Genomic DNA, 27,618 nt, shown 5'->3' on the forward strand with positions numbered 1-27,618 from the left:
ATTATGAACATGTATTCAGTAGACTCATTTAACATTCATGGTGGTGCAATGTTATAATATGAATATGTATGTATTGCCATGCGTGCATATACAGAAAGCAGGACAATTTAAAACCATGTAATTTAACCGTTCGTTGTTTAAAGTTGCCCGACTTCCTAGGCCCAAGACTGTACTTGTTTTTGCACCTCCTTGGCTTGTCGAGAAATAAATAATGAAATGCATGTTGTTTCCAAGAAACAGCAGTGTTCTCATCCTACTGCAGGTATTGGAATGCCAACTCGTTATTTTCAGTTCGGAGAAGATACAAGGAATACTTTGAAGACAGTTGGAAGTGAGAAGGAGGATATCTTTCATGTCTGGTTGGTCTGGGAATCAAGGTCACCACGCCGAACAAAGAAGTCTTCATTAAAGAGTGTGAACCTCCCCAGATAGAAAAAGTTGCAATGGAAAGTTTTACTAGGGTGAAACCAAGAATCGATTTCTATATTGTAAGATGCGCAGGGACAGAAACCCTAGACTTCTGCTAGCTTTCGGAGAGAAAGGAGCATCCTAGAACTCGCTCCTAGCCTTAAGCACCTTAACCCATTTGACGTGAGTACTTCTCAGGAAGTCAACACGTGCTGACACCTTTGGGAATAGATGGAAGGGTATTAGATGAGCATCTCCTCTTAGTATAGTGTAGGGACAGATGTGTTTTATTTCTGATGATAAAGGATTTAGACTCTGCTTCTATCTTGAGCTGTATCCTGATCCTTGAATTCACCATTGTATTCCTGTTGTGCCGAATTGCTTATATTCGTAGAATCGGCTCTAAATTGGTTTTTCTATATCTCTGTATGCTAATCTTAAAATGTGTATACATCTTATTATTCTTGGCCTTATAATAAATTGACAAACCTTACAGTCGGAGTCTGTAGTACTTTCAGGGATGTTATGTAGTGTTTTTTCCCCACCACCACTTTTAGTAGGTAAATAAAAGATCCTGCGCGCTAATTGGAGGAAGGAGGAAGACAGGGGTGCAATTTAGCGTAATCAAGCTCACAGGAGAGCGGCTCTAACGGTGAAGTTACATAAATGTGAAAACGTACATAAGAGCAGCTCAAACGACAAAGTTGTGGAAAATGACATTTTTATAAAGTTCTGAAAAGACATGTGCTTGGAAAGGTGGGGAAAGACAGAGAACAGGGGAAGCACACCCACGATGCTTTTAGAAAAAGAAAAAGAGTTCCCAAAAAGCAGACACTTGTAGATGGATTAAAGGCATGAGTGAGAGAGACTGTAAGCAGGAGATACAAAGACTAAATGGACAGGCTAAAACAAATAAAACCACTGAATATAAAGCAAGACAATAACAGTGACAAAACAAAAAACTAATGGAAAGCCATTGCAATAGTTGCTTTGCAGGCCCTCTATCACATGTCCCCAATAGGTCTCTTGCAACTACACAGCTGGGCTGTCTGGCTGGCTTCAACCTAAAAATGTAGCTTAGTTTCTTATATAGCTGTATAGCTCTAAGAAGGGAATCACATTCATACACAGCATAAATGAATGTAACATTTTTTCACACTAGCTCACTGGGTTGAGCACCAGCTGTCAAAAACTGTGCATAACCCATACAGTAAGTCTCAAGCTCAAATCTCAGTCAGAAAGACTCTACCATTCAAACTTGTTGTGAAGGTGATGGTACCTACTATTTCAGTGGCAAAAGACAATGAAGACTGTGTTGTGGCCTCTCTGCCAGCGGTCAGGGTTTATAAGATGTATTCCTATAGCACTCCATGTATATGAATCTTAAAGTGGACAAACAACCGCTACGGTTTCTGAACTAATAGAAGGGCAGAGTAGACAAGGGTACAAAAATTAATTTGTCCAAGACCACGCAATATGTCAGTGGTTACTTGATACATAAAGGCCATACTTATGATAGATTTTAGCATTTGCAAATCCTGCGAATTGGTAAATCATAGGGTTTGTAAATGCTAAAACCCTCTTTTCTCATGCACGAAACACATTTAGTAATTCGGATATCGTTTCTCTAAATCGTTAAAAGTGCTTAGACAAGTACAAAAATCAGTATTTGGAAGGGCATATTTGGGTGGCCCTTTTAAATATCAGTTCGGTATCACTATGTAACAGTGTTTTGCGACTGTAATCTGGCTGCAAAACTTCTAAAAGTGACTGACAATAGAATTGGAGGGCTAATCCATTCGCAAACTTTGAGAGGTAAAAAAAGGTGTGTTTGGCAGTAGGTGGAGGTCCCCCAACTTTCAAGCAATATGTTCCAAATGTTCATTTTTTGTTAAACACAGCCCCATTTCCTTTATTTACACCACAGGCATGGTGGTCTGTTGACCCTAGAGGTTCACAAAAAATAATTGCGGGCCCTTTATCTAGGGATAATGTGGTACTCCAGTTCTGCTTACTCTGTTGCCAGGTAACCATCTGTAGGACTGAGTCATCACGCATAAACTTCCTTACGAGCTCAAGTGTTGTGTTAAACACTGCAATAATGAGTGTTGGAACCTGGAATCAAATTTACGGCTAACTAGGTGGTATTTTACACCTCCACAGGTGTAAAAGTGTAAAATGAGTCAACTGACAAAACACTGCCTTCCCAGACAGCAAGCTCTGATTAAGCTTCCAATACCCACTGCATGCAAACACCTTGGATGTACTGACACAGGCGGGAGAGGGAGACAGCAATGCCCCATCTCAAAATACAGGCATTCTGTTCGCTAGCACCATTAGGTGTTAAATTATCATAAGGTTGACAGCACCTGAACCGATGCTACTATCACTGCAACTAGAAATGGTGTGAAATGGTACCACCCACCGCCTTAACAGCGGAAGTGCATTACCATGAAACTGCCTGCATTAAACTAAGCCCTTGCTACATCAGAAGTGAAAATTAGAAAGAATATTACAAACTTTCCACACTAGTAAGCGCTGAACTGTCATTGTGTGTATTCTTTGTGGTGTGTCAAGTAGGCCTTTACTTGTTCTATTTACTGGGACATTTGTACCGTTTATGGTTAGACTCCATTGAAGCGACAAGCGCGTCATTACGGCCTTGCTGGCGCTTGCCTATTTTAACAGCTGGTGATGGTGTCCCCCAGACAAAAGGACCTGTACAGCTGGTAACTAACCAGTCTGTCCCTGCAACCCAACCCATTCCGCACAAGGAGACGGAAGCATCGGGGAACATAGACACAGTGAAGCAGCCTCACCTGGAGCGGCCATCCAGCTGAGCTCCAGGTGCCCCTCACCACGAACCCCCGCTCTGCTGAAGGTCCCACTCTGGTGAACATCTCTGAAGCCCTTCGCCTTCATCAAGGAGAGTCCCCGCTTTTCTTGCCGCCAAATTCTTTCCATGCTTCCATTTTGCCTTTTCTTCCGATGATCTTGTGTGCTTCTTTTCCTTCTCCACTGCGGCTGCCATTCTTCGGAATGCAATGCCAGCGAGCAGAATCTGCGCCTCATTAGGAAACCTACGAAGACCTGGCTTTTTCATAGAGTGTTTCAAGCTCTTTACAGACCCATTTATTTTGAATTTACGGTATCCTACTTCTTTCAGACCTTTGATGCTCAGAACCTGATGTTGTTATGTCCTTACTAATAGCTCATGAAGCTCTAAGTTAGTGTGATTTAGAAATAAATCAACATTACATACCAAGATCATTCTGTAGCCTGTTGTTTCCATCTCTTTGATCATTTCAAGCTCATCGTCTCTGCTTTTGCAAAAATTTAGGATTGCTTGATATCAACAATGCCTTCTTCAGCTTCCTCCACACCCAAACGCGATACGTTTCAAACAAGTCTTCTCCAGGGACAAACTGAGAACCAAAAGCAGATCTGGCATCAATGTTCACACCAGTCCCAAGTTTTGATTGAGCGTACCATGTGGTTTGTCCCTGATCCAGTCACAAGAAGGTTCCCATTGAAGGCGCATGTTTCATACACAAGTATGTACCTCCTGCTCTGGAAGAAGGCTTTGTCATAGGTAACATTTACTAGAGTCTATCGGAGGCAAAATCCGACATGGCAGTCACCTTTCCTGTGGGGGAAGAGCTTGTGCATCTTTTTTCGTCCCCATCTACAGCCAACCAGTTCAGCCCATTTTACCTCAAAGGCATTCCAGAAGCTTCCGGTATCGCTCCAGCATTAGTCTGCACATAGCAGGACTGTTGTGACTTTAAAGAACTCCTCTAGATTAAGTGAAACTAAGGTATAGAAAGCTATAGACATCTGTATGGCGGGTCTGGCAGCCCAGGCCAGCTCCTCTCACACCCTGGCTATTGTGATTCACCCCATCAAGCATTGGCTGCTGCAGAGGGCCTGCCAAGGCCAATTACATCTCTTCATTGTTTGCTCTGATGTCCAGAAAAGGTCACAGCGGCATTATTTCAGCCTTGATGCAAAGTCACTAAATGCGTCGCTTTTTTTTTCTTCAAAAGTAAATTAGACAATCACTCTATCTTCAAATGTGGGCTTCTCAGACAAAACCAATTACAAGCTGAAATGCTGGTATGTATAATTGCTAACGATTGGCAAATTAATATTTCAGAGATGACCACATTTGATACCATTAAGTGGGGGAAAATGGTCCTAACCAATATCTCACTGTTTATACAAATGTAACTAAAATTAGCCCAGAGCTGCAACAGGTAACATTTGAAATGTGGGATATTGATATATTAGTAACTATCGGTGTCAGCCTGGTGTCATGCAGTCCACAGCGGGCGCTGCAGAAACAGTGAATAATGCATCACTTTAAGAGAGCGCTTCAATCAGCAGCCTGTTGAGCAGGCCTTGGACCCCAGCAGAAATCAAGCATCAAGTAATCAGCAAAGCTGACAAACAGCTCAAAGGCCTTAGGCGAGTTTCATTCTTTTTAACCATTATATGTCAGTGTGCGGCTACCATACATATAACACTCCAAAATATATATGAGTGCTGACCTTATATTCAAGAGTTCAGTCAATGAACTTTATAGTTCCTCCTTCCATTATTCTCCACCATACCTTGCCCAGGCTCACCGATGGCGCCTATAGGCCATGTGACTGCCATGGACCGCCCAGCCAAGGCTCCTATGTCTGGGTGCACAGTGCAGCCTACTCTTTGTGGTCAAGGGATGAGTTTCATTAAAGAAAAGACTGATTTGCATATGGTTGGTTCCTAGAATGTGTCTTTAAAGGCACAGTGAGAAGAACAATGATGAATAGGAAAGTGGCCTTGGATGATGTTTACTGCCCCAAAGGGATTCAAGCACCAATCTACCACTCTCTGCTTTTTCTCAGTGAGACACCCAGAGTGGGACTTGGTTCCCGAAGCTCACTGTGCCTTAGAGCTCAAGCGGCTCCTGACTGGTGAGGGATAGCAAGTCCAAAACATGCCTAGGGTTGTTTGTGTTGCTGTGCAAAATGTATAAGCCTAGCAGTTTGGGCTGGGCTGTCCCTTTCCGTGTGAAGAGGGGTCAAAGGGTCAAAACAAATTTGGGTTTGTCGCTCTAAGTGCAACAAACTCCTTTGTGACACTCAATAGAATAAGAATGTGTGCTGGGTGTACTTTATCCGGTATAATAGTCAATCAATCTCATTATTGATTAAGTTTAGCCTAATGTAGTACCCTAGCAACATTGGTCAATAAAATAAGGTACTCAGGTACTCAGACTCAGAAAAATTAACATGGTTTCGCAATAGACTTCTATGAGAAACCACATAAATAGTAGTAAATGTGCCCAAACGTATGTGTTTCATGTTTGAGATAAAGGAATTAACCATACAGCTGCTGCACACCCTACACAATTTAGGTGTGTTTTTAGAGTTTGGTGAAAGGTCAAATAAGGTTAAAGTAATAGGGACAAAGCAGACTGTAAAGCTTTATTTGCACCACACACTGATGTATGACTACTAAAAAGCTGCTTCTCATCGCAAGGAAACAACGCCCTACGCTCTACCCAGCAGGGCTGCTGTGGCCGGTACTCCCATCTATCCTTTGATAGCAACCTACCTGGCACATTTTCAGCCCATCTGAAGGCCGCCAGTATAGACTGAATTTTTTAAACAACTTTGTTATAATGACACTGAACTAGCCTGTTCTGCCCTGATCTAGAGCCTTAGTAGCCGAAATGTCTAAAAAGAGCTCATATAACCAGCCTTCAATGACATAAAGTAACATGGAAAAAGGTAGCATGATAATAAGGCAGATCTTATTTGATGCACAATTTGGACTGGTATTTCCTCTAAGATACAACATGTAATATGCAGAAAAAAGAGGTTTTTGTGAAAAGTGCCATTTGGAGGAAGGGAAATTCTACAAAGTGCCACAATGGAACACAGGGTTAGTATGTCAAACTGAATAGATGAACAAACGAACTGTACGAACACGTTGTGAAAGATCAGGGGTACTCGCACTCGGGGGGATGGGAAAGCCAAAACCCAAGTACGTCGCAAAATTCTGTGGCGCACATAACAGATACTCTGGAGAAGGGTGTTGGAGCAGAGAGTGGTGGCCAGTGCAGTGTGAGAGGAGGAGCACACAGATTCAATACTGGAAGGGCTGTGTAAAGTAACAAACAACTTGTGGATTAGATCAGTATTTTTTTAATTCAATTATGTTTAAATTTTGATTCATTGATTAGCATATTAATTATACAAATTTGAAATCGATAAAAAATTAATTGTATTTTTAATTACTATCTCCATGTAAAAATATTCCTTGTAGCTTCCTGTATTCCTGTAATCTTCTTAAAGGCAGGGGGGTATTTGTTTGGGTTTGATTGTTTTTTTTCACAAAAAATATTTATCTTATAATTAAAGGAAAAATGCATATATGTTTTATTGAAGATAAAAATAATGTTTTGTAAATAACTATCATATATTATAGTGGTTTTAGGTGTTTGTATTATGAATCAATTTGAGGTATACTCTTAATTTAAAAAAAAATCTTTTAGTTAAAAATGAAAATGTTAAAAAAATATTTTACATGTTTTATAAATTATATATTTTCATTTTCCTAATATGTAATTGATCTATATGGGTATAGGAAATGTGACTCTCAAACCTAAATTTATACATTAACCTTCCTCAAAGTTTGTTAAAGTGGAGTTAGAATGGTATATTTGACCCTTCCAATCTATGCAGTTTCCTAGTGGTGGTTGGGCTGGTACTAGAATAGCAAATCTAATCTCCTTGTGTGCAGATTCTCCAGTATTTCTTAGACTGGAGTTAGAATTGTAAATTGTACACTTGCAATCCTTTCCCAATGTTTGTTGGACTGGAATTAGAATAGTAATTCCACCTCCCTCCCCACCATATGCACTTCCTCCTATATTACTTTGACTAGAGTTAGAATACTAAACTTGAGCCACGTCCCAGTGTGTGCACTTTCTCCAATGTTGGTTACACTGGAGTTACAAGAGTAAATCTGTCCCCATCTCCAATAAAGGCACGTTACCCAATGCAACCTGTTTTGGAGTTAGAATATATATCTAACTTCATCACACCACCAATGTGGGCACTTTTCTCCATCTCTGTTACACAGGAGTTAGGGCAGTAAAATGAATATATAAGATATATTTTTTTCAGTTTTGGTAATGTTGTTTGACTGGCATTAAAATGCTATATCTCAGTCCCTTTGCCCCCCAACCCCTTGTAGGCATTTTCCATTTATGTAGCAGCATGGTTTTTTTCATACCTTTTTTCTTTCAGTTCATCCTGTATATTTTTGTTGATGTTGTCTTTGTATGTTGTATTGTGTATGAGGAAGTGGTTGAAGTGGCTGCATGCAATAATGATTCAGTGGGTGATAAAAGGATGAAAAAATGCAAGCATCAGTGATAGAATGCATGTTTATTGAATGCCTTATAAGCCAGATTCATTAGCATTGCCAATGCCTATTTCTCTTTCTTTAGGAACTCCATGAGTGTGCATATGATTTTTAGCTCTCTCCCTCATGTGCTGTGATCCTGCGGTAATTACCTGGTAATTTCCCTATTCAAAACCTCATTACCTATGGTTTACTGCTGTAAAGGGTGAAAAATGGTGGATCTTTTGATGACCGTGTTTCACCAAACAGGAGACTTTACATATATATGAAAATTAAATGCAAACAATATTAGAGGCAATAATGAGAGTGGTGAGTTAATTTAAAGGGTTTTATTTTAAGTCAAAAGTTAAGGTTCTCTGACTCTTTATTCATTAGTCAAATATCAATCAGGTTACAGAATTGAAAAATAGGAAAAATAGCATTAATACAGAATATATTACAGTCTGCAGATAAGCATCACATATAGGAAGGGAAATGTGACGCAAATTGTCAGTCAAACTCTTAAACAGTTTCTAAGAAAAAGAGTAAGTCTTGCAAGGTTAATCAATAATTAATAATGGCAGAAATCTCATAAAGAGAAATAAATGCAGTTTAGCACCTAAAATCGAAATCTGTTCTGATCCTTTCAGCTCTTTCTCTCTGCCTCTGCTTCGCTGTGCTAGTCTGTGTCTCTGTCTCAAGCTGCACCATAGCCCCCACAGAATGCAGCCCCTCCCCGTCTCTGTGTCCAGCACAGAAACTGGGCCTGGCCCTCAGAAAAAAAGAAAAAAAAGAAGCAAGGCAAAGCCCTCCTCCCACATGTAAGCCATATTTCAAGTAAAAGTTCACGTGCTCAGTCCTCATAGCTGGTCCAATCAGAACTTCAAGACACATCATCTCCCCATGGGCTGACTGGATACGTCATTAATCAGGCTTGTTCCTGTTCAAATTTCAGTCTTGTGATTTATGAAAAAAAAGTGTGTTCTTCTCTCCATGTTTAAACAGGCTACAAAAATATGCAACATTGTGAAGGTCAAAGGAAACTGAAGGCAGGGTTTTCTAACAGAGCCCTTTCACTGAAAGCTGCTAGCAAAAGAGGAGCACATTCCAATCTAATGTAACAAGGGCAAACTGCAGTTAGCTGAGTCCGCTAAAGCAAAACTAAAATCACGTGATTTTCTACACTGTGAAACACAGTTCAGCACATTTCTACTCTTGCAAAAATACATGATGCCATTTTAAAAGTACAAATACATTTTCTAATGTGCATTCTATAGTGAGATTACATATGGATTAATCACATATAAGCATGGCTGTTCAACTAATTGATCATGTTTTCATATGAAAACACCGCCAAACTGAAGCATTCTGATCAGGCCTATGTTTTCATCTTGCTTGCGCCACAATCTGCGTGCCATTTTAGAACTCATGTCTGCAACCTTTTGTCATATAATAATGCATACATTTTATAGGTGAAATCTAAACTCCATCAGCTGCTTCCTCCCTCAATTTAGCTGGTGCCCCCCAAGCTCTGTTCTCTCCTGGGTGATCTATTCCTTCCCCTTCCCCTCCCATTCCACCTTTTCTTTTCATTTTTCCAGATCCCCCTAAACTATCCCATCAATCCCGAAGTCCCCTGCTCCATGTTGTTACTGCCACTCAGCAGCATTAGTTTGCTGCCCTCCAAAATCCCACCTTGTCATCTGTTCCTGCGCCTCGCCCTCCTCGTTGCATTTTTTGTTTTGTTTTTAAAGAAATGATCGGATTTTTTTGCCCCCCTTTACTGTAATATGCTTCAGGAACGGACCGCGCTCCAAGTACTTCAAACCTCTGCTGGATTGCCCCTTAGGTTTTCAGACACCTTCTAGGGGTACAGTATGTATCTCCTGGCATACCTTGCAAACAAACGTATGTTTCTGATCACATATCTCGCAAAAAACATATGTTTTTGATGTTTATGAACTACTATTGTTTCCAATCATCAGTTGGATTCTGTTGAAGTACTAGTCATTCACTAGAAGGTTTACTACTCTGATAGGGTCGCAGACACCTGCCTTTCCTCAGGCAACGGAAAAGTATGCCCCAGCTCTCCTCCCTTTAGAAACAAGTTGCGATACCTGCGAACTACACTTCCCGAGATTCCAATGATTCCTGAATGACACATGCGGTATTGACACTATTACAGTGCACCGGCGCGGTACACAAATACTGGGATGGAGCCTTCAGACAGCTGAGGAGCCGGTTGGAGAGCCGGACTGAAAGTAGGTTCACTGCTGGCATACTACTCTTGATGAAGTAAGTGGCATTTTTTCTGGTTTGAGAACCCTTAGCTTTAAAACGTTAAATGGCCTGCATTTCCTTAACATTTTCTCCCATGTACTTCGTGCTGTTTCTACCTTACTGGGGGGCATATTTACAAGGGCTTTCTCCACTTTTTGGGCTTACAAAGCCAAAAAAGCGGTGATAAAACCAACACCCTATTTACAAGAGGGTGGTAACTAACCCCGGGCGTAGTACTCCGCTTCGCCCACGGAGTGTATGTAGCGCTGCCTGCTTCGCGGTTTACGAAGTAGGCGTAGCAGGCAGCGCTACGCACACGCCATGGCGAAGCAGAGCTGCCTGCCGCCCGCCCTCCTTTTAAAATTAGGTAAACTATGATAAAAAAATAAAATAAAATGCCTTACCTGCAGCGCGGCGTCCCGGGGCTCCCTCTTCCTCGTTGACGACAACTTTTTTTCACAAATGCGCATGCGCGGACGCCCGCACATGTGCATTTCTCGCGAGAAATGCGCATGCGCGGGCCTCCGCGCATGCGCATTTGTGAAAAGAAGTTGTCAACGAGGAAGAGGGAGCCCCGGGACGCCGCGCTGCAGGTAAGGCATTTTTAATTTTTTTTTTATCATAGTTTAACTTATTTTAAAAGGAGGGCGGGCGGGAGGAGGGCGGCGCGTAGTGGGGCTTCACGGAGCGGGCAAGTGTGCGTAGATTTGGCCACACTACGCGATGCTTCACGTAGCCCCACTACGCCCACTACGCCCAGGGTTAGTGCTAACATGCATAATCGCATGTTAGCACCCTTTTCCCCAACGCCTCCCTTTGCATCTCCAATGAGATGCAAAGTGGGCGTTACTGGGCGTAACCACGATGGACTACATTGCAAATATCGCTGATGTTTACATCGCGATATTTACAAGGCAGCCCACATGATTTTAGCACACGTTAGATTTTGGCGACCTAATGTCTGCTAAAATCCTGACTTAGACACCCCTGACATAGGCGGTGGATTATGCTGATACAACCTACAGGGTCGTATCAGCAAGGTTATCGTCGTTTTGCAGGGAACATCGCTGGCAAGCCAGCGATGTTCCTTGCAAAAGGGCGATAAACTCGCTATCTCTGTAATTTTTATTGCCCTGGAGTAACGCATTGGTAACAAAGCGTTACTCGGGCGAGAAATTCCAAAGATAGACGGCGATAAATAACAAAGAGCTAAGCGCGCCTTGCGTTTATTTATCGCCGTCCTTGTAGATATGCCCCTCGGTTCCTCCCTGCTCCTCTGTGTAAAATCCTGATTTCGGATGATGATATTGAGTGACTACAGATGCATGGCCCCTCCTACCCCCCATGTGGCTGTAAAGGATTCCTTTGTTGGGTATATCTGTGTTTGTAAATATGGAAAAATATATATCTATGATTTGCAGTGCATGGAGTGCTCACTCCACTTCTAACTTGGCTGTGCATTGAGTGACAACACAACTGGTCTTGTGACCATATCATCACACAATTGCACAGTGAAATTCAACTCCATGAATGCACGTAGACCTGAGTTGTGTGAATTGAGCACTAAGCCCGATGCAATGCAGAGGGTCACTCTAGGTGCTATGAATGAATGAACTTCATTTTTTAAGACAACACTCTGGGAAGCATTACTGTGGTGTATGTTCCTTTCAAAAACAAGAATAAATACCCAAACGCAGCGTTTTTTTGCCGAGCAATACCTCACTATGCATGCATGAATATGTTGCATTTTATGTATGATTGAAACAAACTCTGGGGCAGTATTTTGTGTACCCTGATGAAAGCCCTGGACCAAAGAGGTCTTTGTTTTAGGGGCTGAAACATGTCAACCATTTATTAGGGCAATAGGACCAATATATCCTTATTCCTTTGTAACAAAACCTTTTAATCATACCCAAACAACCAGTAATAAAGGGATACGTTGGTTGTGTGAGGTATTTTTACTGTAATTTTAAGACCCTGACTAGAGAAAACCATTCAAAGTGCTCCCTGGAACACGGTCCAGCCTGGTTTTTAGAGACCAGGATGAGACCCGAAGATAAAGCATGCCACTACTACAGTAGGTGAGCATCTAACAAACAAAAAAAGTCTTTCTTTTTCTTTTTTTCTTTTCCTGCAGGGTGACAAATAGAGGCTAAACCTTTTTCCTCAAATGTATGGGATACTTTTTGTAAGGTGGGGTCTGAGTTAACACATTGGTAACTAGTCTTAGTCCGGTCTCTTACATCCCCCTTGGCATTGGCCTCTCAGTCTCCTGTGCGGTCAGTGATCCATAGACCCCTTGAAATAAGCCGGTCAGTAACCTTTTGGGATCAGCTTTATAAGCCTCGCTTGAGACTGGCTATCATAGAAGCATTGAGCTTGGCCTGTCATCTCTTCAGCTTTACATCAGCATGCCATAGCCCCAGTGCCATTGCCCCCATGTGACTGGCCTATGTAAGACCCTATGGGTTAGGTTACCTGCTGCCTCCTTTCGCCTATGAAAGAGTCTGTGGGTTCAGCCCCCTTGAGATTGGCTATCACAGACCCTTGAGATCAGCTGACCTATCAAAACACCTTGCAGACAGCCTATTAGAGCCCCATGTAGGTTGGTCTCTTACAGCCCATTGGAATTTTTCAAGAATGGTTGCACTACATCTGAAAGACATGCCTCTCACGGTTGGAGCCAGCCAGGTATGGGATCCTCTCCCATTGGACATCTGTTTTCAGAAACCCAATGTTAACTAGCAAACATTTTGGACTTTTAACAAGTTTGACTCGTATTCAAGATCACGTCAGCGGTACCTGCAATGCACTGAGAGGCCGCCCACTCTGGGGTTTGAGCTACTAAAGTGATGACATTTACTGGCTCTGTTGGTCCACACACACTGATTATGATGGAGCAGGAGTGGTGTAAAGAAGCTCTTCCGTCTCTACTCAAACGATTGATGAGGTACCGCGACCGCAGGAACGCAAACTCATAATAGAGACGCGTCAGGAAGTGCAGCACGAGGATGTGTTATGATGCCTGGAGAGTCATATATTCACATCATAACTCTTAGGGTGACCATTATCTCCCTGATGATGTAAATTTGCATCTCCACCTCCGAGGAAGGAGCATCCTCTCATCTCTTGAATGGCTCACTAATGGCGCGATGATCACAACTGTCTGTGTAACTGCTCTGCTTTACTTGTCTCTAAGCAGCCGAAAGCCCATTCTTATGGAAATGGGCTCTAATAACATCAAGCTTTTTGAATTATGTGCCTCTGAGTTCCAAGAATTTCCTAATAACATTCTCAGATAGCACTTAATGAAGTCCCATGCTCGCAGATCTAGGAAATAATGCACAGCCTCAGTCAGACGCGTTCTTAGTGTGTTTAAAGGGGAACCCAGCCATTTAAAAATAAAAACAATGCCAGCTTTTCAAGACTCAGCTTACACATAAAGGCAGATACTGAAAAGAAATGAATTTTTTATGCACTTTGCACACCTGGTGCAGTATTACAGAAGGCGCCTGGGGGCGCAATGGGCATATGTGCCGGCTTTGCGCGTCCCTGGTGCACTTTGGTTTTATAGAAGGGGGCGCAGACGCTTGTGCGCCCCCTTCTATGATACCGATAGCGCAGGCGCACTTTATGCGCCAGCACTACCTTCAGAGGGTGTTCCCTCATTGCATAGGGGCGTGTCCTATGCAAATGAGCAAATGAGGAAATTCCTTTGACTACGCCCACGCCACATTACAGACAGGTGCACAGAGTCAAAGAAGCCCTCAGGAGGTGCACTGACAGTGCGCTATTAAAAAGGTGGCGCACTATCTGTGGCCCCCCTGAAAGCAGCCCTTTGCAGGTGGTAAAGGGGGTCCCATGGACCCACCAGACATCCCCTTGCAGGCGGGTGCTGTCAGTGACTGCACCCCGCCTACAAGGGGGTCTCTAATTCCCTTTGAAAGTGCAGGCCGCTGCCGCCTGCACAGTGAAAACACAAGGTGGCTGCTCCGTGTTTTCACATGAATGCGCTGCCCTGGGGGCAGTGTGAGATCATGGCTGCCCTGGGGGCGGCGCATTCGCCATAATAGGGCACATTATAATTGCCTGCGCCCGGAGCACCTTTTGAAAGGTGCTTCTGGGCTCAAACAATGATAATGTGTAATACGGACCCTGAACTTTAGGAACTCTAAAAAGACTTAGCTCACGATTTAGAAATCGTCATCGCTTGAGACCTGCAGAGACATTCACGCCTGGCCACCAACTTAAAAATAAAAAAATAAAAAATCTTCCATTTCTGGAAAATGCAGCACCGTCCTGTCACCTTCCTCCTTCCATTTTCATTACTATCAGAACTTTCTTCATAGGATCCAAAGGCAACAGCCTATTGGTCGCCGCCCACAACTTCTGGCGCTCCAATCAAATCTTTTCAAAACATTTTGTCACGTGTTGACCAGGACCCATGCAAATATGAGATTATGCAGGCATTCTATTTCCGCATAATTAAGTATTTACAAAACTTTACACATCCACCATCTCGGGCTGGATAAGTTGTGGATTGCAAAAAAAAGAATCGTTTCTACCTCAAATGGGTCAGAAGTTAGCATGAAACGTGCAGCACCTGGTGCGGTGCAATGGAAGGCAGTTTACAAAAGCTAACTGTGGTGAACTCTTTTCCCTGACAGTATCTGTGTGCGTTCAAACAAAATAATGACATGATACCACCCACAACGAGTTGTATTGTATACCATAATCTGCCTTTTCTTGCCACAAAATGTAGTTAACACTGACACAACATCTAGCCCTCCAGGGCTGCATAATTCGAGTAGCAGATAGTGATACCCCAAATAGACAGACAATTAAGCAAAATAATGGATATTTGTCAAATTGTGTTAAAAAAGAAAATACCTCAGGAAATCTGTAGAATCTATTTTATTGACAGGACATGGAGAGACATGAAAGAGAACCCTCCAAGTCACACTGGCTGTAGGCATTTAGACATTTATTTTACACATTCTGTTTATTTATTCATAACTGCTAAGTGGCAGATATCCTGACATCTTTGGAGAGGCCTGGTAGTCCAGGCATGTGCACTTCGCATGTTTAGATTGAAATCAAAAGTGCAATTCCAGAGTGCAATATACAGTTGCCTGAGCATGGACTGGCAGAAAGTGTCACACATGACACTTGCCAGCCATATTTAGACCTGCTAAGTTTTAATATTTCTAGCTTTTTTTAAAGTTAAACCAAAGCAGTACAAATGATGAAACAATGAAGTGGGCAACACACATTTTGACACTTTGTGTTTTATCGTATACATCAAGGGTCGTATTACAGAAGGTGCCCCGGGGGCGCAACGAGCATTTGAGCCTGCTTTGTGCGCCCCCGGGGCACTTTGGTATTATAGAAGCGGGTGCAGACGCTTGTGCGTCCCCTTCTATAATACCGATAGCACTCGCGCACTTAATGCGCCAGCGCTACCTTCAGAGGTTGTTCCCTCATTTTCTTAGGGACGTGCCCTATGCAAATGAGGGAATTCATTTGACTCTGCACCTGCGCCATATTACAGACTGGGGCGTGGAGTCAAAGAAGCCAGCAGGAGGCGCACTGACAGTGTGCCATTTAAAAGGTGGCCCACTGTCAGTGCGTCCCCTGAGAGCAGCACTCTCCAGGGGCTGAAGAGGATCCCCTTGCAGGTGGGTGCAGTCCCTGACAGCACTGGCCTGCAAGGGGATCTCTAATCCCCTTTGAAAGTGCAGGTGGATGCCGCCTGCACAGTGAAAACATGGAGCAAGTGCTTCGTGTTTTCACATGAATGCGCTGCCCCGGGGGCAGCGCGAGTTCATGGCTGCCCTGGGGGCAGCGCATTTACCATAATAGGGCGCATTATCATTGTTTGCCCCAGGGGCACCTTTTGAAAGGTGCTTCGACCGCAAACACTGATAATGTGTAATAAGGCCCCAAGTAGCGACACAGTAAGGTGAGAACTTTCAGTCGCTCTTTGGTTTTTTAGTTTCTACTCTAGGCAGTAGGATGCAAGCATGAGGCTAGTGCCATTTGCTGTTTTTCATACTTCAGATTAAAAATACGTTTGTACTTGTGGGGGGAGGAGGGTGAGATGGTAAGTCTGCCAGAAGGGTTCTGCTAAAGAAACAAACACATCTTTACAAAGTTGTGATGTTTGTCACCTTTGCAAAACGGCACCTCCTTGGGAAACAAAAGACAGAGGTCCTTGATTGGAGTTTGGGGGAATCTGTCCTTCTGTCAGGGTGGCGGACAGCATTACATCTGCCATCCTGACAGACTACTGCCTGACATATTTAGAGAATGTCGTCGGTCCAGCAGTGATCTCTGTGCCTTCCAAGGCGCCGCCATCACACGCTCTGTGGAAGGCACTAAAGGTTTGGTGTATTCTTACGGTCACCATCTGATAGGTACGCCAACCTTTGTTTCTCAGAAGCAAACTCCCTAGGGTGGTGTTTGTTTATGAAAGGCAAAAAAAATGGATCCCCAGACTCAGAGAGATTTATCTCTAAGTGTGGAGTCATTATTTACTTTTTCCATCCATGACCGTAAAGATTTTCTTGATAGAAATTAGAGCCATAAAACCATCTGGTCTGTATAGGGTGAGGGGGTCCAGTGGATTATTATAACAGCACGACACAATCGGGCCATTGGGCGCACCGCCGATGGAAAGCTGACGGTCTTCCAGACTCTAAGGGCCTCATTACGATGGCAGGCGGACCACCGCCGACAGGCTGTCAGTGGTGGTCTGCCCAACATCCAGGCCATCGGCCTAACTGCTGGATTATCATACCAGTGTTCAGAGTGCAGAGGTCGTGGGACAGACTGCCGTCTCCGACAGGATCCTAGATCCCGTTGGGGTGGCAGTCGGAATCCTATCCCTACAATGGAAGTGGTGCCCACGCAGGCTCCGCTGTAGGGATTAGGATGTCCCTTTCCGACGCCTTTTCAAATATCAAACGGAAATGGTCCTTTGGGGCCCCAAGCAGTGCTCCCGTCCCCTGTGGGCCACTGCTAAGTGGACTGGGGGGGCATGTAGTGCCCTCCCACACATCCATGCACCATGTGCTAGACACCACATGGTGCCTGGAATGCGGTGCATGGATGTGCACAAAGTGTCCTTCTCTACTGTGGCTTGTGCTGCAGCCCTTTTCCTGGGCAGCAGCACAAGTTGCAGTAGAAAAGGGCACTTTTGGGTGTGGTGGTCTGATTATAATAGGCTGGGTGGGACCGCCGACTCATTGTTGGACGGTCACCTGCACGATACAATGGCGGTCGGCGGTCCAACCAACCGCCACCATAATGAGGGCCTTAATGAGGTGAACGGACTGATGGTTTGATGGATGGGGTACACCGTCAAGCTTGTGATGCAGTACCCTTCATGTCAAACTGTAAGCCAGACCCAGACATTTTACAGGAAAATAATTATTTTGCAGAAAAGTAGTAACCATTTGTTTTTACCTGCAACATTTTATTCTTGACAGTTTTTTCACCTGATACTTTTGTATGAAAATTTCATGATTTTGGGTGAGTGATAAAAAAGTTCATGAAGTTTGTGAAACCTAAACTCTAGTCTCATCCCGTGCCTTTAATTTCTCTGGAAGACAATTTGGGAGCAGCGAGATGTGAACACATGACTCACAACCCAATCTCCCTCTATCTCAGTATGACACAATCCCACCCGTTCCACCTGTAAGTAAGACATACTAGTGACTGAATGCAATACTACGGGACTCAATCATCGGTAACCAGGTGACACATTATTTGCTCCCACAAAGAACGTATCCTCAAGGCGCTGTGCTGCACCCTGAGCTTGGAAAAGCACCACACCTGTATACACTGACAAAAACCGAGCCCCCCTTGATGGAAATCACATCAGTCCCAGAGGTAGGCGCACCTTACAGTTTGTGGGACCTCACTAAGAGAGGCACCCCCACTTGCTGAGTCACATACCTGGTCTTCAGAAAGAAACCCACAGGGTTCCTTTTCTCGCATTCAAACAACCTCCCAAGGTGGCTCAGTGTGTGCAGTTGTACCTCACCCACCTCCTTAGGAACAGGCATCCTGATTTATTAAAATTCACGATTCTCGCCTCTAATAAAGGTGGCAACTTTATAATTGTGGGGTCTTTAAAACTACATAGATGGCCCGATTTACAAACATATTTCCAGGTGTATGTCCAATGCAATAAGGCATGCGCAGCTCTCGATTTTAAAGAGCATGCCACAGGGTAAAAACATGCAATTAACGCATGCACATTCCGCACAATCAAGCCAAAGCCGCGCACAGTTTTGCACTTAAACTCAATGCACTTTCCTCACTTTTCTTCACCTCTAACATACACCTGAGAGGCTGCAATAAGTGTTGCATCACAGGTTGTGCAAACCACACAGTGCCAGCAGGAAGGGAAATAGCACATTTATAAAGAGATTCATAAAAAACCCCCAATCAAAGATAGAGAAACACTAGAACTCAGCACAATTCCAAACCCAGGGAATGCACACTGTACACAGTGCCAATGCTTAGTGGGGATCCAGGTCCCAGTGTAATCATGTACCCGCGACTACTAACCTGTGTGTCCCTCCTAAAGTCATATTGTGATTAACTCACTTGATCAACAGAACGTAAAGTCACAAACCAGAGCAGGCTACATAGAAGGTAAATTCAATGTGAGCTTCCAAAAAAACTAAACGTATATATACATTCTCATAAACAAGGCATCTAAGCCCCCTCTCGCACAAGAGGTTTTATGTATGGCCACCCTATAGGATTCCCCTGCTAGGAAGATGCTGCTTCTTTGCAAACAATCCTAGATCATATTTCAGTGACCCCTCTCCTCTTTTGTTCATGTACGTCATTTGGAGGTAGTCAGGGGTCGCAGCTGCCTGTTGTATCCAGGAATGTGCACATTGACAAACAAGCACTGGCAGCAACCTGCCTGAATATGTCCAACAGGCAACAAAGGACACACTCTGATGGTTTGGCTGAAGCCCACTCACCTCAAACCACTGCCCATGAGATTGCATCTTGATGATGACGCAGGGGTCCGGCTTGGAAAGGGCGTCCCTGTCGGATATCCCTTTGCAGGACACGCGAAGCTCCACCTTGGCCAGGCAGGGACTGTTGAACAGGCCCAGCGTGTTGGCCGCTGATTCATAGATGTTGCTCATTTTCTGCATGCTGGTTCGGCTGGTGCCTCCTGTGGAGAGAAGCGACAGCAACAGAATTATGCCCCGGGTACTGCTTTGTGAATTGAACGATTGTGCCTTCAAGCGCCATCTTATGCATACCGTTGCATAGCGCTATATGTGACGCAGACATTGTACTATCACTATTACAAATTCCAAACTTTATAATAATTCATAATAGACATACACATATATATTTCAATTGTACATTCTCGCTGTTGGTTCCAACAATATAGCTCAGTGTGTAGAGTGCATGCTGTTGAAACAAGGTTGTAAGTAATTATTTTCATGCAAATGTACTCTTGTGTAAACCTCCATTATTGGGATATGTACACCATGCAACATTTCTATTTTTTTCGGAGTTCTTTTTTCCCCACAATTTTCTCTCGTGAGAGATCTATTTCGATCAGAAAATATTTCGTGGGAACTGTGAAACGGAAGTGTGGTTTTGTAGCAATGTTCACCGCATGACTTTAGAAACTGGATGAACAGTATATTGGAGCTGGCATCTTGCCAGCCTTGCCCAGAGGAGGAGGGGGGGGATGCCTCTGCTGCCATTTTCACACCGAAGATCACCCATTCCACATGTATAACATCTGCAATTCTTACAGGAATTGCATGTGTAAAATGAACATACTTTTGCCTTCCTTTAGTTGAGATACATGTATTGTACTGTATTGTATATGGCATTTGTAAAGTGCAGCAAACACCCTACGGGTACCCTGGCGCTATAGGACGCGACGCAAACCATCATAAAACTGAGAAAGTAGACTCGCATTGACAACACAGCCAGGGGAGTGATCAGTTTCTAGGAAACAACCATGTTTTAATTATTTTTCTGAACAAAGACAGAGTGTTACAACGTCTAATTTCAAGTGGTAATTCATTGCACAGTTTTGCGGCAGCCTTTTGTGCAACCTGCAGATCCCATGCTGGAATTGTGGGATGGCTAAAGTTAACCGATGCTCACTAGAGCTCAAACTCCCCTTCCGTAAGGCTCTGGAGACTTGGCTTTTCTCTGACTGACTCCCTTGCAGCCTTATCATTTTACAGTGTCTGTGTTGCAGGGCTGGGAGGCCTTCGGGTAACCATGCGCTACACAAAAACACTAGACTAGACTAGGCTAGACTAGACAAGATGGTGTCCTGTCACCGGGGGTAGAATACTGCTCTCCGAGCTTTCATCTCTCAAGCCCATGCATGCAAGGATTTGTAGGCCAGCTTCACCTCATCCGAACCCTAGGCTGAAATTCTAACTTACAACGGGTCATAGCAGGAAACACTGATTTGCACATGGAGCTGTTTGGTGACTTAGGCATTGGTGATCCAACCTTTCATTCGTCTGGCATTATTAAATGGGATCCCTTGAATATTATTGTGGTAATGGCCCTTTGCAAGGATTTAACAAGTGAAAATAAACCATGCTATCCTGGCAAAAATGTGACGAAGAGCAATACAACATGAACAATTCATGATGACCATTGTTAGGTCTGGCCTGACTGATGGTTACCAATATTAGCAATTCTTTGAAATACACACAGAGAGGACTGTGGCTCCACTCTGAACGGTCTCCCTCTCCCACCCCTTGATATTGACTGGTATACCAGTCTGCCTCCAATAAAGTGCTTGCTTTGTAATGCACGAGGGATCATTTTACATCTCAAAAGTACACTGAATCATCACACATTAAATTATTAATCTCATAGATGCACTGTACGCAGAAATAAATTGCTTTTTGTCTTTTATTGCAGCAGCATTTTTTTTAATTTAAGATTCAGTTTGAAATCCAGACCAATTGGCTTTGCCAAATCTTGTTTTAATTCTATATTAGTTTGACAAGAATGAGGAGCCTATGAATAAGAACACCATCACAGCAAAATGTGGTATCTTCCCTAACCCTAAGCTCAACCCTATCACTCAACCTACTTCTACTCATACGTCTGCACCTACGACTACCTCTGCACCTGAAATCAATTTCTCTACCTCACCATCATTCACTAAACAATCCTCTAACTTTACTCTCTCTTCTACACCTATATCTAGCTTTACCTCCACACATCAATTTACCTACAAACCCAAAACATTTACATGTTTCTGCACCTATAGCTACTTCTATTGCTATCTACACTCATCTTTTTACCTCTGCATCTTCAAAATCACCTTGTCCTACCTCAAAACCTAGATTTATATTTTTCTCGACCCCCACATCCTACCCTATGTTAACCATTTCCCTTTTAAGTAATGTGCTTCTTATTTTTTTTTAAACACACATAACTCATCATTCTTCATTTTCTTTCTTCACTAATACCCAGAACACATTAGTTGAATTCACATTCTTTATTTTTAATCTGACATTACCCAATTTCTTCATTACAGTTTACTTTCCTATAATGGCATACGCGTGCTAGAACACTTTATAACTGTAATAGCAAATATCCACAGAATTATAAATTATTCTTAGTAATTCTAATGAATGCAGCCATTGTAAGAATAACAGGAAAAGATTGGGGGAGTTAACAAAAAATTCAATGAGCATAAGTGAGTATGTCTAGAATAGCAACAAAAAGGAGAGTTAGAAAGCTTATGGGTTATATGCACCAGGTCCAGAAATCAGTGCTAAAGGGGTGAATACTGGTGTTGTCAATTAGTAATGATTCATCAAGTTTAGTGAATTCTTTGTCAAGGATACCTGTAATAATTATACATACATACAAAGCTGGACTGCATCTAAAGAGACAAAACTCTTTTCTTATACCAAAATAAATAAAAGGACTTCATCTGATAAACTACTCATTAGTTTCTTGTTTAATAACCAATTAGGACCATTCCTTCCCAGATGAACATCTTCCTAACAAAACTGAGGTGAAATTCTTCTATTCATACGAGATCTTTCATATTTACAGTATAAACCAATCACATGTGTGAGGGTGGAGAGTGAGACACCAATTGCAATGGACCTGTTAATCATGTTTTGGAAGCATAGTGGGGTTAGGAAAAAAATGTTGGAGTTGGTTTGCAAAATCCAAGGCAAATGTCATCAACACTCACTGAGTCTGAATTTAGTAATGATTTACTAGTCTCTACAAATACACTTTACAAGAGTTTGTACCACTCCAGGGGCGGCTGGTAAGATTAAAAAGTGGTGAGCATGGCACAATAGCGGAAAACTCACAGAGATGATGCTGGCCCTCCATCCGGTTTCCCTCCCCTCCCACGATGATGAGACTGATGAGCAGGAATGGGAAGGAAGGTGGTTGACTTCCTGCCAAGTGCCATCGCGAATCTGACCAATCCTGGAGCTGCTCTCATGCTGTTTTCCGTTAAAGAAAACAGGGATGCCCCAAATACTCACTGCAACTTTTGAGCTAACAAAATATCTGCAAAAAAGTGGGTGAGCGCAAGAGGAATTATTTAACGACATTTGTTAACTCTAACAGAACAATTATGTTTGGAATGCCAACTCAATTAATATGGCAAAACAAATCTTTCTGTATCCCCTGGGTATATTGGACTTTGACTTTATATGACCTTACGTTTACTATATAATTTTGATATATATATATATATATATATATATATATATATTTATATATATATATATATATATATTTGTTTTCATTATAGAACTAATTGATCACCTCTTACTACCAGTCCTGCTGAGGCCTTAAACGCATCAAAGGCCGAAATGCGTCGACCATTTCTCTTCTTGGAGAAGTAAATTCAAAGATGAATATTTTGAATTAACCATTGCAGATGGGGAATTGCATAGGAGAAATAAAGAAAATACTGTGTGTCCCCAGAGACTATTTTTAGGTGGATTTCAAACCTTTGCATAGGAATAACCAGTATTAGTTAATTACGATGTGAAAGTTGAGGTCCGGAGATGCCAAGTTTGATCCCAATGTTGTTTTTCGCTTGTACATATTTGTGATGGTCTTATTAATGTTTCTTTGAATTTGAATGCACAGTTTCCAATGGACAATTTTTCTCCTTGTGCCAGTTATGTATCAGAAGAATGCGGAAGCACATGGAGGGGGGCCGTAGAAATTAGAAAGAAAAATAACTACCAACACAATCCACATGTAGTCACATCCTGTGTTTACATTCAAAATAATAGTATCAGTGGCGGCTTCTCTGCTAAGGCACAGGAGCGTTGCCTCACTTCTTTGCAGCAGGGAAATAAAAGGAAAATAAAATGATAATAACTCAGGGTTATTATCGTTTTGTTTTTTCCTGCTGCTGCAGCTTTGCGGGCTGGGCGGGGCTGCCCCGCTGCCAGAGGAGCATGGAGACGGAGTGGTGGCACACTGTAAAGTGTGCATGACTGTTCGGAGGCTGCCTGTGGCCGGCCAAACTGTCATGCGCACTTTGCTTGTTCTCCACCAAAGCTGCATTATAGCCTGGGTGGAGAGCATGCCCTGGCTCCCATTCCCTGGCTGAGCGCCGAACCACATGCAGCGATGTGATTGGCTATGGGGAGCCTGGGTGCTTCCTGTTCCGCCCCAATGTGGAGGAGAGATGGAGGAGAGATGCGGCGATAAGGTAAATTTTTTTCTTTCTTTTTTTACACCCCGCCACCCCTGATCCCTGCCAGCTCCCACTGAATAGTATTCTGTATTTCATGCTCGCCATGACTGAGAATGAAAGGCCACCCACTGAACTAGTGGAACTGTAACCGGATACAAAGGTGCTCCTTTCCAGTACAGCAGTATGAGGACTGAGGAGTAAAATGCAGGTCTTTGTCCTCAATGAAAGCCAGTCATGAGGGTGCGGTCAAGTAAAACAATTTAGGAATAAACAAGATCGTCCTATGTACACAAAAAACATGCAGTGTGCACATGTCCTTCCTGAAAGGGCTTGGAAAGTGGGCACACTGAGGGTATGTCGGAGGTGTCAAGGGTATGCAATGTAAATCTAGTGCCCAGTCACAAATGCGAGCTTGGGCTTATACAGCACATCTTGTTGGCAAAGTAGTAACATTTTGGGTTATTCATCCTCGACTCCTCCCTCTCCAAGCGAGCTCAGACATACGACGGACAGAACTCAGAGTAAGCCTTACTCTGAGTTCTGCCCGTCGTTTGTCTGAGTCCACTATCCTCCCACCCCACCCTGCAGCAGTCCCTCGGCGAGCCGTCACTGCTGTGCAGTGTGGACCTTTGTGGTAGCTGCTCCAGTGAGTACGTTTGGAATGGTGTTAGTGAATTTCCCTAGTCTGGCCAGGGACTGATGGGAGTTTTCACTGAAGTGATCACACTAGCCCCAGGCTATGCTGGGGAAGGGAACTAGAGGCAGACAGGGTGTCAGGAGCAGGCCAGCCTCCAACATAAACTGTTACACACAAATGAGGCCGCTCCCGAATATATGACCTAAAAGGTGCTCAGGGTTGTTTTGTGTATGTGAGTGTAGGCATCTCACAAAAAGTTTAGGACTGGCCTCACACTCCACCTGGTGTCATGCTTCATCATCAGCCGTCCTCGCCCTTTAAAAACTCTAAATCTCACTCACTCACTTTGGGCCCCCACTTAGTTTAGAAGTGCATCCCTGTCATCAGGTGAATGCCCGCCCTAGATCAAACCAAGTTTTTAGAGGGCGAGGACGGTGAATGGATTATGTCGAAGACTCCTCATATCTTGTTCAAAGGGTGTTAGAAGCTTTTGCTCAGCATGAGTATGTATGAGAGCACAACAGGAATACTATTTGGCACACCCCAAAATGCCTCAGTAAATAGGCCCCTTTATATTCAAACTGGCGGCCTTTAGGAAAAAGGTGAGACTCTGAAGGGAGAGGTGTGGTGCAGCGGCCAGAGCGTCAGACTCCGGCTCGCAGGGCTCAGGGCTCGATCCCCAGCCCTGGCGGCAGCTTAGCTCAGCATCATGTGACTCTGGGCAATAGCTCACTTAATCTAGCCAATGGTCCCCAGCGCCTTGAAACCCTTGAGGGGGGATATGTTCACGCTTTACAAATAGGAATTATAGACTCAAGTGCAGTTCTAATGTAGGAATGGAGGCTGAAGTGTGCATATTATAGGGTACCATGTAACAGGGGCCAGTAGGGTGCTGCAAAAACAGACCCGTTTGCATGTTTTTAAGACAGAGCAGTGTAAAAAAACACCTGTGTCTGCTCTGATATTTCCCCTTAAACTTTGTGAGCCTCTTCCTAAGTGCCCACACAAACTTTGCAACTATTGTACAAAGAATGACTTTACGCAGTAGAAGTTCATGGTCTATGTAGATTGTACAAACAAGTATTTGCACAATGTGTTGTGAAGCAGAATAACCTCGCTAGAGTATCAGTGTGTGCTTCTCTGTGTTTTAGTGAACCCCTTCACTCCTACTTACCCACAATCCTCTATTCCCACTGACAATGACATTCATTTATGACCTTGAGAAGAGAAAAGAAAATTTCAAGCCACTACAGCTCGGGTTTAAAGGAATAAAATGAGTTCAGGTAATCTACTGATTCTTTATTAGAAACACAAAGGAGGGCCTCGAAGTGAACCCAGAGAAGGCCCTGCAGGCGGCGAGGCAGAACAGCCTGCTCCATTCCCTTTATTCATTTCTAAACAGGCGTGTTATCTGTCCTCTCAAATGAGCTATTTGATAATTAGATTTCGATTCTGGGCCTTCAACAAATAAATTTTTTAGGCAGGTCAGTTTATGAATGGACTCAGCAGTGCACTTTGTAGTGAGTGAAAAATTGCCAGGTGTGGCCACAGGAACATGAGGAAATCTAACACTGTTTGCAAAGTAAAGAAAATAACAGAAGAGCAGTCCCAAAATAGCATCGATGCACTTCACATCCAAATGTGCCTAGACTATGAGGCCTGTGGATGTAGCCCCCTGACTTCCACTACGCCTAGGGTCTCACACCTAATTCTTCCACCAAATTCACATAAACATTGCCATGCATTTTGTTTTGCTTTTTCCAGATATATATAAAAGCTCTCTTTCATAACCTGTTCCTCATAGGACATCACTCTTTCCAAAGTCCATCAAAGAGACAAGTCCCTTTCTCATCAGCAGTGCTTCTTGTGAATTGTGGGATATTTATGTAAACAGCCTGCGGTGGAGTCGCTGTAGATCTTTTTAATGCTCAACTGAGATGCGTCCATATATTCTTCTCCACCACCAATATCTACAAACTTCAAATTTTGAACTACTGGTTGATCAAAGTGTTTTATTAATCATGTTTTTTTTGCAACAGTTAGGGGCATATATAAAAACCCCTAAAGTCACAAGAATGTCACTTTTTCCGACGTTCCTGTGGCTACAGGGGCTTCGCCTTATTTACAAGGCAGGCACGTAACGTGGCTTAACGCTTCCTTGTACATAAGGCCCCCTTTGCTATGCTTAGTGTGAAAGGGGTGGGCAGTGGGTGTTGCAGTGGGCGTTCCACCGCAACACTCATTGATTTTGACGCTGCCCCCTATTTACAAGTGTGGCCCAAATAGGAGGCGGTGCCAAAATTAAGACCAGGGAAAACCTGGTCCTAACTTGGCGAAACAAGGAGAAATGCTTTATTTCTCCTCGTTTTTGCTTTTCCTATGTGTGCAGCACACATGGAAAAAGCAAAACGCCTTGGATTGTTAATGTGTAGGAAGGTGTCCCTTCCTGCACATAAACAATCTTTTTAAAAAATGACATTTTTAAACTTCTATGTGTGCTGCATTAAGCAGAACACATAAAAGTGACAAAACGGCATTTAAAGATTGTTTATGTGCAAGAAGCGACACCTTCCTACACATAAACAATCTTCCCCTGCACGCAGACACCCGTGCACTATAGTGGAAGGTGCCTTTGTTGGCGCTAAGCTGCTAAACGTAGCGCCAGCGCAGGGGGAAACGCAAGGCTGCACCATATTCTTGTAAATATGGTGCAGCCTTGCGTTCTGAAGTGGCGGAGTGAGGCTTTAAGCCATGGCGGCCAACGCCTCACTCTGCCACTTCTTTGTACATATTGCCCTTACTATTCACAGTTTGTGGGGAATTACAGTATTAAATTGATATGCTAAAATTATCTACAAGTCATATTCAAGTTTTAATTAAGTCTGTAATAACAATTGAATTTGTCCAACAAAGGCACCAAAGCACACCAAAACACTGTTACTTTTATCCTCAGTCAGTAATGTTGTGACAAAAACACAACCAATTATTGAAGTCCCATTTACGACTTTCCAATAAGTGATCCACAGCAGTAGACGTATCAGGTCATTTCAATTTATTCCAATGTGGACAAAAAACGCCAGCCGACGCGCGTTTCGTCCTCCCGGACATTCTCAAGGCTTCTCTCAAGATTGTGACAAGCAGTCCTTTTCAATGTCATACATGAGTAATTTCAAAG

The 27,618-nt window shown here is 43.2% G+C and overlaps 1 protein-coding gene across 2 annotated transcripts in view; it reads right to left on the reverse strand.

Moving 5' to 3' along the window:
- The window catches only part of CPNE4 (copine 4), a 1,366,646-nt gene that overhangs the window by 1,117,467 nt on the left and 221,561 nt on the right, over positions 1–27,618 (reverse strand). For both annotated transcript variants that reach the window (XM_085630665.1, XM_085630664.1), the window contains exon 2: positions 19,092–19,291. In XM_085630665.1, the coding sequence (XP_085486791.1) occupies positions 19,092–19,271 (180 nt within the window). In that variant the 5' untranslated portion in view covers positions 19,272–19,291. The remainder of the gene's footprint in view (positions 1–19,091; positions 19,292–27,618) is intronic.

Source organism: Triturus cristatus, chromosome 10 (genome assembly GCF_964204655.1).
Source record: "Triturus cristatus chromosome 10, aTriCri1.1, whole genome shotgun sequence".
NCBI lineage: Eukaryota > Metazoa > Chordata > Amphibia > Caudata > Salamandridae > Triturus > Triturus cristatus.